Below are 16,960 nucleotides of genomic sequence, written 5' to 3'. Positions count from 1 at the left end.
ATTACACTGTTTTTATTCATTTTATTTTTATTTAAGTCCATTCTTTAAGTTTGCAACACCATATGCAAAAGTAAAGTGAATCCTCCATTGCGGGGACCTTTACGAGACTCCAGCTCGTATAAACCACTAGAACAATGTAGTAATGTGCCAAACCATCTTATGTGGTTTAAGTGATGCAGTTAAAAACATATGTGATAAGAAACCAAACCCACGGCTCTCCAGGCCGATGATGGTCCATTTAGGCCATTGATGCATCCTATAACAAAACCAAAATAGTATTTTATTCCTAACACTAGGCCCAATTGCCAAATACATGTGTTCAACATTCATGTGCAAGTGCTTTCATATATTCACTTAACACACTCGCATTCATCCAAAATTTCATACGTACATGAGAATATTTATGCATGATTCTACATGCCAATACACCTCGATCCCATATATGCACATGCACTTGAAACCAAATCATACATGCACGATAATTCAACATGTCCTATAAATGTAGCTACATGAAATCTTCCATTCATGACATGTGTTATCATCCACACACATGAACATAAACCGGATCTATAAATTGACATTTCGGGGTTGCACACATTCATATCATGTATGCACCTGTGCCGAAACCCAAAGTTTCTCAACATAAAACAAATTTTGTCTGTCTCAGCCAGACAAACCATGCTGCCACACAGTTCTGATTAAGTACATATATTATCGTTCATACATTAGTTGACGATTTAAAAAAACATTTTGACTTCCAAACAAGACACATATTCTCAAAAAGCTACAAATCATGATTTTCATCAGGGAATAAACAGTAACAGTTTAGTGATTGAGTAAGGCAAGATTTTTATAAGCTAAAAGAAAAATTGCAAATCATCTGACACTATCCACCTAATATTGTCACCTAATGATGTAGCCATACTAACACTTTCAATATATATATATATATATATATATATATATATTAAAGGATGATACATGACTGGCCATATGTCCTGATAAAACCGAACCATCATCTTTCAGCTATTTATAATACAATAGCTAATAAAAGAAAAACAGAAGACACTCACTAGCATACAAGTAATTATTTACTTAAACAATCATAGCTCAGTTACAGAATGAGTTCGGTCTTGTACTCAACCGAAAGAAACTCCTTGTATTCTTGAGTACTCAACAGAAACTGAATACATTCAATGTTTTTAACACCAAAATTTCTCAGTTTATAATTGAGCTTAATCTATATTCACTACTGCTAATAACTATACTGTAGTACTGTAGATTTTAACATGTATGCCAAATGCCAAAACTAGTCTCAAGTATATTTATATTGATTTCCACCAACTTATCTAGGCATATCAAAAGCGATTATACGACACAACTCAGGGTTGCGTTCAAGGACTAATGCATTCAGCCAGATTGTGACTTGATAATATATAATTGGCGGGCTATGTTCTGGATCTAGACATATACCACCAATCTGTCTTTATCGCACCAACAAAAACATTTCATAAAGAAATTCAAAACAAGCATGTGAGTTCCATTCATGCATATTAGTCTCTGGATCGGACTCTAAACCATAAATTTGCAGTTCATCATATACCATCACGATTTCAGCTAACATGATTCTAAAACAGACAGATATACTCACAGATTTTACTCGGTAAAGGATATATAATAACAAAGAATCCATTATGTTAAATTGCAAAACTTTAGATTTACACAGGCCAAAGAGTTCTCATTTAAAGTCCCACTTAGCAAACAATCAGTTTTTAGGAGCAGAGTAGCACAATGACAAATTTGCAGTAAGGTCTTACTGTGATTCTTGGTTTGGGATTTCACCCCAAACGAGATCCCCAAACAGAGATTAACATGCATCATACCTCTCCTTCTATCAGGAAAACTGAGAATCCCCAAATCGAAAACCCTTAACCGACAAAAATTTAGACCTCCAACAAATCAACTAGGGTTCCGAAATCCCCAAACTCTAAGGGTTAGGGATTTCCGACAGCATGAACCCCTCCTCTTAAATCACTACCCGAAATTGAACTCAGGTTCGATCCCTCACCCAAAATCCAAGAAGCTCCGTACCTTTTTGAAGCTTTACCGGCGATCGGAGGCTGCAATCGCGTGGGTAGGGCCGACTGATGTTGCTCTACCCACTGCCGTGACAGAGGGTTGTTCGAGGAGCCCTTGAAGGTTGCAGATGGCCGAAGCCTTGCCGACGACAAACCCTCACTCCGGCGTGCCCTTATGCTCCGATGTGCATCCAACTCGACAGAGAAAGAGAGAGACGGGGGAAGAGATAGAGCCCGAGAGAAGAGGGCGAGACCCCCTCTCCACTCCCCCCTTTATCGGCCCCAAGCCCCCTCCCTTGCCGAGGGGCGCGGGGTCGGTTACACCCTGCGTAACCCTCCCTTGCTCTCCTTTCTTGATTCTGTTAAGGCTTTATCGGGCAACCCTTATCGGGTTGCCCTTTTTTTTTCTTTAAAAGGGCTGTACAGGTGCGGCTCGGGTCCGGACCCGAGACCCGTAACCCGACCCCAACGAGATGGATCCACAAGTTGGATCCAAATGGATCCAACTGTGGATCCTCGGATTAATAAAAATAAATAAAATTTATTCATTTATTGTTATTATTATTATTAAATCGAGATTTATATCATTTATACCTAATTACCCCTTTATGGGTCCTAGATCCGAAATGTGGATCTAGGCCCAATTTGCATAATTTGAAATATTTTGTAATATAAACAAAAAAATTTTGGTAGCAAATATCTTCGGGTTTTACAGCCTCCTCCTCCTTCTTCCACTCAATAAGATAGACAGTTGTCTATTCAGTTTACTAAATGATGGATATTGCCCACTAATGATTTAATTACTGTATCATGGATACTCTTTGGCCCTGCATGTGTATCATTTTCTGGGATGACTGGGATCTAATCATTTAATACTCTCCTTTTGTAGGTCAATATTTGATTTTGATAGCATCCGGAAGCTTCTCACATGCCCAAAATTTACATTCTGGTAGTTTTTTTTCCCTTTTTTATTATGTGTCATTGCTTATTCTACTTGGCTCATTATATATTCATTTTGTTTTACATAGTAATTATAGCATTACTTGCTGCTGTGAACTATTAGTTATGATGCCCTTCATGGAGTGGCTGGAACCTATGCTAAACGTATTTTTGTGGAAGAGCTCACTGCCAATGAAAGTTCATTGCTAAATTGTGTACCTAAGGTATATTGGGTTGTCATGGATTATATTTAACTACAAAATTTGTAGGTCATTCATTTTTGTGAAGCTATCTAATAGCAATATTCCTATTGTGTTTATACAGGAAGATTTTGGAGGAGGCCATCCGGATCCCAACCTCACATATGCAAAGGAACTGGTTGCATGCATGGGATTGGGTGAACGTAACCATGAAGGTGAACCACCAGAATTTGGTGCAGCTGCTGATGGTGATGCTGATAGGAACATGATTCTTGGTAAAAGGTAGGACCTTATCCTTTTCTTTTTTGTTCCATGTTAATGTTGATTTGTTTTCAATCCAATCTTGTCTTTATGAAATCACAGATTTTTTGTAACTCCTTCGGATTCTGTTGCCATCATTGCTGCAAATGCTGTTCAAGCTATTCCATACTTCAACTCTGGACTGAAAGGAGTTGCAAGGTATACTTGTTTAGTTAATATTTGACTTTAAATATGTTTTATATCAAATATTTTATTTTTGTCTTCAAAGATATAGCCTGTTTGTTTTTATTTGTTTGTTCTTGTTTCCTTCTCACAGACCTGTGAGTTTGGTTGCCTAGCTTATGGGAATTTGAGAATGAGTTGTCATTGGAAGCTAAGGGTGTGCTTGAATACCGTGTTTATGAGAACAGGGGTATGCTGTTATGCCCATGATCTGCGAACCCTGGTTTTCGGATTATGAATCTTTGACCTGAACCCAACTCGCCTGCCAGTCAGGCCAGAAAACCATGATTTATGAGAAGAAAGGGGGCTCTCGGATCAGGGATCTGAGATCCCCTATTTGAGTGTACCTTGGATCTGGCATGGGCCGCATGCTAGATCCAAGGTTGAATGGTGCCTGAGGTTTTCAAACATGCCCTAATTGTTGCTAGGGAGAAAATGGGAGAGAGCTGGGTCTGGCAATGGATGACCCAGGTCTGGAACAATGGTTTGGTGTACTGGATCTAAGTCTGGATCTGAGCTAATCTAAAATTCTGAATGGTTCCAGATTGGTTTCTTCCATGGTAATACCATGCATGGATTAAGTGGGTTAAAAGTGGTTTCTTCATAGTAAAAAGGTCTGGTTCAGGTCCAGTCTTGATCTGATTGAAATATAATGACCTGAATCTGAGTTAAGACCGATAAGGAATTGACAAAATATAAGCTAGACTGAGTCAAAATATACAAATGGGTCTTGATCGTAAGTCTCTCTTGAAAATATGATTGAGCTCAGGTGGAGGTCTGACCCACTTTCACTCTTGAAGCCTCACTGCCTATCTTGAAGAGATGCTTCATTTTAAATGTTGGACCATATCTGTGGATATATAGTATTCTGGTTATAGAATCCAACCAAACTGCTCATATCTGGCACCTATAGTTGTGTCCATTGTCAAGTAGACTTCTTCTCAAAGCCTTTCATTTAATCATGGATGCAATAAGAGGTTTTGTTTTTGGGTTTGGCCCCGGCCTAATTTGTCTCAAACATTCAGAGAACCTTACCTGATCTGTATCTAACCATATTTTAGATAATTGGATCTGTTCAGGTCCTAAATTTGTATAGGTATGCCCAACTTCATCCTTATTAGGTAAAACCTGATTTATTGGAATCACCTTAGATAGGTGGGAAGCACGCTTTCTCAGAAGCTTACTTTGAAAGCGTGGTACTACTTGCTTCCTAATGTGATCAGGCTCTTGCTTCCCTACATGTTTCTCGTGCACTTTTCCCACACCTGTTCTCACATTTTGCATGTACTTTTGCTCGTGCTACTCTCACATTTCCCATGTGTTTCTGCTGAATTGGTAATCATGGTTTTAGATTTTGATAAAAAAATATTTTTTATACTAAAGAATAATGATGCTTAAAATAACCAATTTTATTTTAGTTTTTAAACCAAGTATTATGATATGTTTGAAAAAAAGGTAAATTGTAATCTTAATTAAAGGGTTTTCTTTAATATAACACTATAAAACGAATAAATGCTAATAGTCCACTTACTGTGATAGAATAATTATTTTGGGATTGAAAATGCACACATCAAGAGAAAAATGAAATATCAAATGATTTTTTGGCATTTAAAAGACAAAAGCTAAAGTTATGTTGCACTACAACTGGATGTTTTATTAAATGTTAACTTCTAAGATCATAACCTTTTTATTTCATATCATAAGCATAACTTGGATCATATGTTTTAATAAGTTAAACAAACATAATACATACTGTTTCTCATTCAATTTTATTATTACTTCTAGTTGTTTTATTTTTGGTCTGCTTCTTATTTTGTTTTTCTTCTTGTATTTAATAACCAAGTTTTTTGATAAAACATGATACATCAATAATCACAATCATCTTCATCATCAACATCTTCTTCTTCTCCTTCTCCTTCGACATCCACATCGTCTTCAAGATACGTGGGATATTCATCATCTATATCTTGTGCTCCTTTTATGTTAATCCACTGAATGTCTACTCGAAAAAGTCCCTCATCTTCTTTCTCTTCTTTTTGTGCCTGCGGTAGCAGTCACGACACTACTACTGGCACCAACCACACCTTTTCCCTTCGTTGCAGAATTTCTTACTTTTAATCCTATGCTATAGGCTGTAGGATCAGAAATAGAGAGCTCATCTTTGTAATACACATCTTTCCAGGGCTTCACATACTCCATTTCTGCTTCATTCACTACTTGAGTGCCCCATTGCCATGCTGGATCCTTTGATGCCATCTTTCCCAAAAAACACTCAATAAGAAGCAAAGAATAGAGATTTTTTACCTTAACCCACTTTCTTGAGTGGAAAAATAGTAGACATGCACTATTACTTGAGAAAATCGCAAAAGTCCTCTCCTTTGCGCACAAATCAGCCTTCAAATCGATCTCACGGAACCTAGGGTGCATGGGTTCCCTTCTAACGACATCTAGACATATGGAGAACTCAACCCTCAAGAGGCCTTTTGAACCCAAAACAAAAAAAATCGAGTTTCGAATCATTTTTAAGTGCGCCTGACCCGTATCGTATGATACGACATGATACAGGGGTGTTTCATACGAGACGCCCGATAAAGATACACTACACACTCGTATCGCGATATGAGTGTGTATCGTATCGTAAACCCCCAAAACTAATGATACGTATCGTATCGTAGCGTACAATACAACACGATACATACAACCTTGGTTTTTCCTACTGAAATTTAAATAAAAGTTAGAAAAGAAATAAATAATAAAAATTCTTGCATAACTCAAAAATAAGAAAATTTGTAAAAAAGCAAAAATGTCTTGATATTTTACTTTTTATTGTGTCATGTTAATATTGTGACTTTTTTTTTGAAATATTGTGTATGTATGTTTGGAGAGAGAGAGAGATCTGCATTAACCATGTTTTGCGTGTCGTATTATATATATATATATTATATAGGCTTTCACCTTCTTGGATGCATGTTTCAATTTTACTTGTCATTGGTCTGCTAAATGTGCACTTTTTATTAGTTAGACATGTCTACATCATTAATAGCACAGGATGGTGATCATCATAATGTTCTAGAATTCCTTATGATCGTTTAAAAATATAAAATTCAGAATTTAATAAGAACTTGTAGATTTTGGAAATCTTCTATCTAAAAGTTGATATTTTTTCCTATTTGGTTTTCTAGGCATTGCGTAGGCCCCAGAAATGTGCCTTTTCTGCTTAGAGCCTTTGACGGAATAGAACCTGAATAGGGACCAAGATGCCTAACCGACTACTTTTTTCAGTGAAGGATGTGTAGAGGCCCACTATTTGACCGCACCATTTATTTTCCATCCTTTGATTTATGATTTAATAGATGTCATTGTTTCCTACTATTTTTTTGTGCCTTGGATTAGCATGTATAGGAATAGAATATTTATTATGTCTAAACATTTAGGGCATGTTTGGTTGAGTCTCATGAGAGTTGGACTCATGCAAGTGAGAGAATGAATCTCATTGGCATTAGCTAAATAAACATCAGAAAATGGTGAAAAGTGGATTCTCATTTGGCTTTACAAATGAAAGTTTCTTTCTCATTTAAATGCGAATCAGAATCACAAAGAGCCTCATGTGATTCTGATTCATATGGCCCCAAATCAAATTTGATTTCAAATCACGTGGCCCAGCAAACCAGACTTACCCATAGTAATTTTACTTTTTCTAATGTTAAGTACTGTTTTCACTCTTTCATTGGTCATCTATATAGAGTTGCTCACCCTGCCGCGAGAACTGAAGTTCCATCGAGCTTTACCTATTAGCAAAATTCCGTCCTAGTTTCACTTTTTGTGCCTAGGTTGTCTGTTTTATGTCAACAACTTAAAGTCAATAAATCTGTGCTGTTTTTGGAATCCTTACATTTTGTGGACATTTCACACTCCATTCATGTTTTGGGATAACTGAAGACTTTCTATTTTCTTGCAGGAGTATGCCTACATCAGCTGCACTTGATGTTGTTGCTAGGCATTTAAATCTGAAGTTTTTTGAGGTATGTCATACGAGAATGAGATCTTGTGTCTGCAGGCTTTGCATTTGATGTACATCTCTCCAATGTAATCCAATTCCAGGTCCCTACCGGTTGGAAATTTTTTGGGAACTTGATGGATGCTGGGTTATGTTCAATTTGTGGAGAAGAAAGCTTTGGCACTGGTGGGTGATATGTTCTTTGTTTCTCTTTGACTTTCTGTAAGAGATGCTTTGAAGCATCACGTGTTAATCAGATATATTTGATGCACATGAAGTGCTTGCATTTCATTTTCTTGTTTTTTTTCTTTTAGTTGTTCTGTCATTAAACATGTATGGCATTGTCGACCTGTCAAGTGCATGAATCTTGTGTTAAAATATTATGTCTCTTTTATATATAATGAGATGTCACATGGGGTATTTCTCATGTATATATACTCCACTGTAAACTGAAATACCCATCAGGGGTATTTCAGTCCTTTTACTCAATAGGCGTCAGCCACCCTAATGGGCTAACATTTTTACTTTTTCTTTTTTATTTACTTTTGCCTTTTACACCTTTTTCTTTTTGACTGTTGTGAAAGGGACAACTCCATATAGCTGTAGGAGCTACCCCAACGGTCACAAATGTGACCGTTGGGTGCAGCTCCAACAGTGGCTTCTCATTTGTATTATAAATAGGCCTTAGCGGCCCTTGTAAACAATATACTTTTTTGTGAGTGTATATGCAGTAACAAGTCTTTTTGTAAAGCCCCTTTTGGGACTCAAGTTATTAAAGTTGATATTTTTTATGCCCATGTGCATGTGTATCCGTGCCTTTGTGCACTTGTGAGAGTTCTCCTTTGTGCCTTTGTGTACACTTTGTGGTTCCGGCATTGTGTTTATACACAAAATCTCTTTTTATAGAGATTTTCACATGGTATCAGAGCCTCGTTGAAGAAGGAGGATTGTGTGTATCCTCATTTTCGAGTGCCTCGAAAATCATGCCTTCAAGATTTTGAAGATTGAAGTGAGTCATTCTTCTCGAGCAATATTTTAGAAGCTTCTCTTGTCAAGAAAGACGTGAAAAACTTTTGAGGTACGTGGTTTTCCTCATCTTCTATTCTCTAATGGGCGAAAAAGACTCCCACTTCTCCCTTGGTTTTAAACTTAGTGGTTCGAATTATCATGTTTGAGCCGGCAATATGGAAGCCCACATCAAAGGAAAGGGCTTTTGGGGTTACGTTCAAAGTTCGATTCTGGAACCGGAGCCTAAAATCACTTTGGTCGAAAGAGGGAAAATAAAAATTCTTGAGGGATATGATCGAACCAAGGCTCTTGAAGAATATAGCAAAAAACATGAGGAGTGGGAAATGAAGAATTTCAAAATCTTGTCATGGATCTTCTCCTCCGTTGAGACGAGAATCAATGCCAATATTATAAAGTTCAAAAATACATCTCAAGCATGGGAGTATCTTGAAAAGATGTATAACTCTAGGGACTTGTCCAATAAGTATTATCTCCAAAAGAGGGCGTTAACTCTTCTCCAAGAGGAAATGATTATAAGGGAGTATTTTGCCGAACTTTCTTCCGTTTGGGATGAGCTTGCTATGCTCGAACCAAAGTGGAGTGGAGAGGCTATAGTGCTTCGTCATAAGCAATTAGAAGAATGATTTTTTAATTTTTTGAATGGGCTAAGGCCCGAGTTCGAGCAAATTAGATCTTCTTTTTTATCCTCCTTCTCTCTTTCTCTAGAAGACGTCATTACAAAATTAAGTGGAGAGGAAACTCGGATGGGCATTAGTAAGCAAAGTCCAAGTGTTCTTGCCAGTGTTGTGAAAAGCGTTGAGGCATAGCGAGGTGCTCCACCAAAATCTGAGGTGAGGCGTAAAGCGTAAGCCTCAAAGTTTTTTTTTTAAAAAACTTAAAAAAACTATAAAAAAATATCTAAAATTATAAATAAATAAAAAAATCTTTATTGATGAAGCAACAACCAACAGGAAATAAAAAATCTCAAAAAATAGTGAGTTCATAAAAAATAATAGTGAATGAGTTCATCAAAAATAAAACTTTAAGCCTTAGGATTTTTCTTCATAAGCTTGAAAATACAACACACATATCTCCAATATTTAAGCCCAAACAAGAATAGTGAGTTCATCAAAAATAAAACTTTAAGCCTTAGGATTTTTCTTCATAAGCTTGAAAACACAACACACATATCTCCAATATTTTCAAACTATCACAATGTTTTAGCAGTATTTTCATGAAACATTATTAAAGTATTTTGTCATCATTTTTTCAAAATAATGAAAATTTGAAGCATGCGATGATATTATCATGAAACATTGTGATATTTTCTCTTCCTAGATTTCTGATTTAACATCTTTTTCTCAATTTCATATTATTTCTATCTATTATCTTTTTTCTATTTTCCATAGTTTGGCATGAAAGACAGCCTATTTCTATTCTGTTTCCTGACTTTTCCATTTTTTCTCTCTATCCACAATTGCTAAGCTTTTCTCATGGAAAATAGGTGTGCTTGAGTTATCTCATCTAATCGACTCACTGAACATTGATAGTGATATCATGACTAGCTCAAAAATTATATCCCTCAACCAAGGTGACTGTAGTCAATCATGTCAAAAGGCTCATCAGAAGCAGAAGAGCTGTGGCACTCCACAATCATCATCATGACTGATTGGTGACTATGCCCTTAAGTAGCAGAGGCTCTAAAATGAACAAAGTCCTTCACACTGTTACAAGCTGATAATCCAAAAGCCATTGAAGGAAGGCAAAATGTCAGCCAGCCCTTTCTTTTTAATTTTCCTTTTTTTTATGATATGCAGGCTGGGGTTAGCCTCTCAGGTCTTGAACATGAGACTCTTTGTTGTGACAGTGCTACTTTACAATCCAGCTGTCTCATTCTTTTAGGCCTGTCAACATGTCACCTAGCCCATGTCGACAGACCTAAACAGAAATTCCACAGGTTCCCATGTTGATCATCTATGTCACATAGGTGTGGGTGCGTGGTTGCGGCACTTTAAAAAAATTGGGGTGCTTGGTTGCGGGAGGGTATAAATTTGCGCGATGCAGCACCTTTACTAAGGGGCTTATGGTTTTCCACATTAATTGAAAACAAAAAGAATAGTTGACTGCATTTTCTGTGCATGAACTACAGCAAAAAGAGGCGTGTATGCCTCAGTCCGAGGCGCGCCTCGCCTCAAGGCGTGCGCCTCAAGGCCTATGAGGCGCACGCCTCATGGGTGTTGCGCTTTATACCTGCGCCTCAAGGCACAAAGGCCCTCGCCTTGAGGCGAGGCACGCTTTTTGCGCCTTGAGGCGCGTTTTTAATAGCACTGGTTCTTGCAGTGCCCACAAGTCAAGAAGAAAGTGATGGGGTGAATGCGGTTTCTAGGCCCAGAAACAATTTGAGGACATATAAGCCTCCACATTTTAAAAATCAAAATCAAGGATTCAATGAAGGACAAGGCGGTAGAAGGGACTATATCAAAATTGTCACTTTTGCAAGGAATCAGGACACATCAAACCGGTTTGTCCCAAATGGAAGAAATTATTGGCTATGGCTACCACATCCCAACCTTAAAAAGAAGGAGCATCTACTTTCACAAATGAACCTCTCTCTTTGAATCAAATTTTGGAAGCTCTTCAACCTCTTCTTAAGGGAGCCATTTCCGGTGCCGCCGTATCTACCCCTTCCCCTCCAGGTAAAACTTTTTGGTATCTACCCCTTCCCCTACAGGTAAAACTTTTTGGCTTTTAGACTCGGGTACTTCATTTCATATGTCTCCAAAATTTTCTTCTCTTTCCGAATATTCTAAAAGTTTGTCACCATCTTTTGTTTCAACCGCGGATGACACTTCTCTTGACATTAAGGGGATTAGAAACTTTGAAACTCAAAATTTCTTTATTCTCAAAATTAGATTTATACCTAAATTGAATTTGAATTTACTTTCCGTCTCTCAACTCTCGAACCTTAGATGTGACATTCAATTTTCATCTAATAAATGTTTAATACAGGATCACCGGTCTCGGAAGTTGATTGGGGAAGGCTCTAGGAAGGGAGACTTGTACTATCTGGATTCTCTTCAAATCCCTAAAACCCCTTTTTGTAATGTGGCCCAACATAAAGACATAAATGTTTGGCACAAAAGACTTGGTCATCCCAACATCACTAAGTTATCCTATTTGCATTTTATTAAAAACCTTTGTAAAAGTACTTTCTCTTGTAATGATTGTATTCTTGGAAAAATGAGAAGTATGCCTTTTGAATAAAGATCTATGTTTACCACAAAACCTTTTGAAATTGTTCATTCGGATGTTTGGGGACCGGCACCCGTCATATCTAAGGGAGGCTTTGCCTATTATGTAATTTTTGTAGATGATTTTTCTCGATATTGTTGGATATATTTCCTTAAACATAAGCATGAAGTGTTTTTATGTTTTAAATCATATCATATACAACAAACAACAACAACAACAACTACGCCTTCATCCCAAAACAATTGGGGTCAGCGATATGAACCAAAAAAGAAATTCATTTTGGGTCTTCCACATGAATCCTTTTCCTCCAATCATTTCTATCCAACGCCATGTCCTCGGTGAGGTTCAAAGCATTCATATCCTTTCCTATCATCTCCATCCAAGTCTTCCTAGGCCTACCCCGACCTCTTTTAACTAATATATTTTCCCATTTCTCCAACCTTCTAACTGGAGCATCATTAGGCCTTCGCCGAATATGTCCAAACCACCGTAAACGATTCTCTCGCATCTTATTTTCAATGGGTGCAACACCTACCTTCTTACGTATCTCTTCGTTCCGAATCTTATCTTTTATTGTATTTCCACACATCCATCTAAGCATCCGCATCTCAGCTACACTCATTTTTTGAATATGATGTCTCTTGGCAGCCCAACATTCCGTACCATATAGTAAAGCGGGTCTAATAGTCGTCCTATAAAACTTTCCCTTCAACCGCAATGGCATTCTACGATCGCACAGCACTCCAGTAGCACTTTTCCATTTCATCCACCCAACCTTTATCCTATGATTTACATCTCCATCAATTTCTCCATACTTTTGAATGATGGATCCCAAATATTTGAAATAATCATTCACCGGTATATCTTGCTCACCAAGCTTCACTACACTCCTATCACTACTTCGTTGCTTACTAAACCGACATTCCATATATTCAGTCTTACTCTTACTCAACTTAAAACCTCTAGCTTCCAATGTCTGTCTCCATAATTCTAACTTAGCATTAACCCCAGCTCTAGACTCATCAATCAAAACAATATCATCAGCAAACAACATACACCACGGTACATTTTCTTGAATTGATCTCGTAAGCTCATCCATCACTATCGCAAATAGGAAAGGGCTTAAAGCAGATCCTTGATGTAACCCAACCGTTATCGGGAAATTGGTTGTCACCCCTCCACAAGTGCGGACATTGGTTACTACTCCTTCATACATATCTTTAATTATACTAATGTACTTGAGAGAAACACCTTTCTTCATCATTGTCCACCAGAGAACGTCCCTAGGTACTCTATCGTATGCCTTCTCTAAATCAATAAAAACCATATGCAAATCTTTGTTCCTCTCTCTATATCTTTCAATAAGTTGTCTAAGAAGATGTATAGCTTCCATAGTTGATCTTCCAGGCATAAAACCAAATTGATTCTCCGATATCATGACAACCTTCCTCAACCTAGACTCAATCACCCTCTCCCAAAGTTTCATAGTATGACTCATGAGTTTTATACCACGATAGTTTGTGCAATCTTGTATATCACCCTTATTCTTATATAAAGGCACCAAAGTACTCTACCTCCACTCATTACAACAACAACAACAACAAACAACAACAACAACAACAACTACGCCTTCATCCCAAAACAATTGGGGTCAGCGATATGAACCAAAAAAGAAATTCATTTTGGGTCTTCCACATGAATCCTTTTCCTCCAATCATTTCTATCCAACGCCATGTCCTCGGTGAGGTTCAAAGCATTCATATCCTTTCCTATCATCTCCATCCAAGTCTTCCTAGGCCTACCCCGACCTCTTTTAACTAATATATTTTCCCATTTCTCCAACCTTCTAACTGGAGCATCATTAGGCCTTCGCCGAATATGTCCAAACCACCGTAAACGATTCTCTCGCATCTTATTTTCAATGGGTGCAACACCTACCTTCTTACGTATCTCTTCGTTCCGAATCTTATCTTTTATTGTATTTCCACACATCCATCTAAGCATCCGCATCTCAGCTACACTCATTTTTTGAATATGATGTCTCTTGGCAGCCCAACATTCCGTACCATATAGTAAAGCGGGTCTAATAGTCGTCCTATAAAACTTTCCCTTCAACCGCAATGGCATTCTACGATCGCACAGCACTCCAGTAGCACTTTTCCATTTCATCCACCCAACCTTTATCCTATGATTTACATCTCCATCAATTTCTCCATACTTTTGAATGATGGATCCCAAATATTTGAAATAATCATTCACCGGTATATCTTGCTCACCAAGCTTCACTACACTCCCATCACTACTTCGTTGCTTACTAAACCGACATTCCATATATTCAGTCTTACTCTTACTCAACTTAAAACCTCTAGCTTCCAATGTCTGTCTCCATAATTCTAACTTAGCATTAACCCCAGCTCTAGACTCATCAATCAAAACAATATCATCAGCAAACAACATACACCACGGTACATTTTCTTGAATTGATCTCGTAAGCTCATCCATCACTATTGCAAATAGGAAAGGGCTTAAAGCAGATCCTTGATGTAAGCCAACCGTTATCGGGAAATTGGTTGTCACCCCTCCACAAGTGCGGACATTGGTTACTACTCCTTCATACATATCTTTAATTATACTAATGTACTTGAGAGAAACACCTTTCTTCATCATTGTCCACCAGAGAACGTCCCTAGGTACTCTATCGTATGCCTTCTCTAAATCAATAAAAACCATATGCAAATCTTTGTTCCTCTCTCTATATCTTTCAATAAGTTGTCTAAGAAGATGTATAGCTTCCATAGTTGATCTTCCAGGCATAAAACCAAATTGATTCTCCGATATCATGACAACCTTCCTCAACCTAGACTCAATCACCCTCTCCCAAAGTTTCATAGTATGACTCATGAGTTTTATACCACGATAGTTTGTGCAATCTTGTATATCACCCTTATTCTTATATAAAGGCACCAAAGTACTCTTCCTCCACTCATTAGGCATCTTATTTGTTCGCCAAATCAAGTTAAAAAGATTTGTCAACCATTCTAAACCTTTCTCTCCCAAGCATTTCCAAGCCTCGATAGGTATACCATCTGGGCCAACTGCCCTTCTTGATTTTATTTTCTTCAAAGCCTCTGCAATTTCTTTCTTTTGAATCTTGCGCATGAAGTCACGATTTATCTCATGAAAAGGAATGGAGAAGTCTCCAAGATCTTGAGCATGACTATCATTAAATAGCTTATCAAAATAATCTTTCCATCTCTCCTTAATCTCCTCATCTTTGACTAAAACCCTTTGCGTTTCATCTTTGATACATCTAACCATACCCAAATCCTTCGATTTCCTATCTCTCATCTTTGCAAGCCTATAAATATCCTTCTCGCCTTCTTTGGTATCCAACTTGTCATAAACCTCCTTATATACCTTAGCCCTCGCGTTTCGAACAACTTTTTTAGCTTCCTTCTTTGCTATCATATACTTCTCCAAATTCTCATTATCACGACTCTTACTTAGATTTCTATAACACTCTCTTTTAACCTTAATAGCTAATTTGACATCCTCGTTCCACCATGATGTATCCTTACCTAGTGGTGCACCGCCTTTAGACTCACCCAATACCTCCTTAGCTACTTTTCTCATACCACCCGCTATCTTATTCCACATTGATTCTGAATCCTCCTCGAGACACCAATCAACTTCCTTAACTACCTGCTCTACAAACATTCCTTGTTTAGCTCCTTTCAGTGCCCACCACTTAATTTTAGGATCTATCCTATGTCTATCCCTTTTGCGGCATTGTCTAATTCTAAGATCTAAAATTAAGACTCTATGTTGTGTAGCTACACTTTCTCCTGGTATAACCTTACAATCGATGCAACAACCCCTATCTCTCTTTCTAAGTAGGAAAAAATCTATCTGACTCGTATTAACCCCACTTTTAAATGTTACTAGGTGAAATCATATCATATGATAATTAAAAATTAATTTAAAGATATTTAGTACCAATTACGGAGGCGAATATCTTTCCAATGAATTTAAGAAATATCTTAAAGACTATGGTATTGTCCATCAAAGATTGTGTCTTAAGACTCCACAACAAAATGGGTTAGCCGAAAGGAAGCATTGGCATATCATTGAAACCACTAGAACCCTTCTTATTTCCCAAAGTATTCTAAAAATTTTTTGGGCCGAAGTGGCTCTTGCTTCAATTTATCTTATTAATCATCTCCCATCAAAAAATTTAGATAAAATCTCTTCTTTTGAAACTCTATATGAAAAAGAACCCGATTATAATAGATTGAGAGTTTTTTGTTGTAAGTGCTTTGTCCTTACAGATAAGAGTGATAAACTCTCACCTAAAGGCATTCCTTGTGCCTTTCTTGGCTACTCCGAAACCCAAAAAAGGTTTCGATGTTATGATACTAAAAATGATAAGTTATATGTCTCAAGGAATGTAACTTTTTTGGAAAATGATAGTGGTTTTGAAAAGAATGAATCTCATTTAGAAAATGCCAACTATTCTTTTCTCTTTAATCATTTATCTAAAGACGATGATATCTCTAGTGATGATGAATCAACATATAGCAGTGACAATGAAGTGGTTGAAATCAACAATTGTAACGCCCCAAAATCCAGGACTTGTAACTTTTAGAATAATTTAGAAAGCTTTGAAATCATACGATTATTAGAGTTTAAATAGTACTTCAGTGGAAAATGATATTTTTAAAACAAGTCAATGGACCTTGAGCGCATTACAGCGTAAACTTTCCTTTGTCGAATTTCGCACAACTATTGAAATCAAATGGTTTTAAAATGCAATTTCAATGATTGAGAATTTGTTCACGAGATTTTTACAACTCATTATGTTTGTTGAAACCAAAAAGAAGTTTACTAAAACAGTTTTAGTAACTCAAGGTTTAATTAAAAGAGAATTTTTGAAATACACTTTATATCAAATTTACCAACATGTTTTCAAGAGCGAAACGTCAGGGAAAGAGCTTCATCTTGAT

At 37.2% G+C, this 16,960-nt stretch overlaps 1 protein-coding gene across 3 annotated transcripts in view; it reads left to right on the top strand.

Moving 5' to 3' along the window:
• The window catches only part of LOC149841046 (phosphoglucomutase, cytoplasmic 2), a 69,157-nt gene that overhangs the window by 41,220 nt on the left and 10,977 nt on the right, over nucleotides 1–16,960 (top strand). For all 3 annotated transcript variants that reach the window (XR_016431425.1, XM_090003552.1, XM_090003553.1), the window contains 6 exons: nucleotides 2,968–3,027; nucleotides 3,142–3,241; nucleotides 3,342–3,499; nucleotides 3,581–3,676; nucleotides 7,659–7,722; nucleotides 7,802–7,883. Coding sequence is in view for 2 of the 3 variants with exons in the window: in XM_090003552.1 (XP_089859678.1) it covers nucleotides 2,968–3,027; nucleotides 3,142–3,241; nucleotides 3,342–3,499; nucleotides 3,581–3,676; nucleotides 7,659–7,722; nucleotides 7,802–7,883 (560 nt within the window). In the remaining variant the exon portion in view is untranslated. The remainder of the gene's footprint in view (nucleotides 1–2,967; nucleotides 3,028–3,141; nucleotides 3,242–3,341; nucleotides 3,500–3,580; nucleotides 3,677–7,658; nucleotides 7,723–7,801; nucleotides 7,884–16,960) is intronic.

Source organism: Nuphar pumila, chromosome 4 (genome assembly GCF_984573655.1).
Source record: "Nuphar pumila chromosome 4, dmNupPumi1.hap1.1, whole genome shotgun sequence".
Lineage (NCBI taxonomy): Eukaryota > Viridiplantae > Streptophyta > Magnoliopsida > Nymphaeales > Nymphaeaceae > Nuphar > Nuphar pumila.
This window is presented reverse-complemented; position numbering and strand designations above follow the sequence as displayed.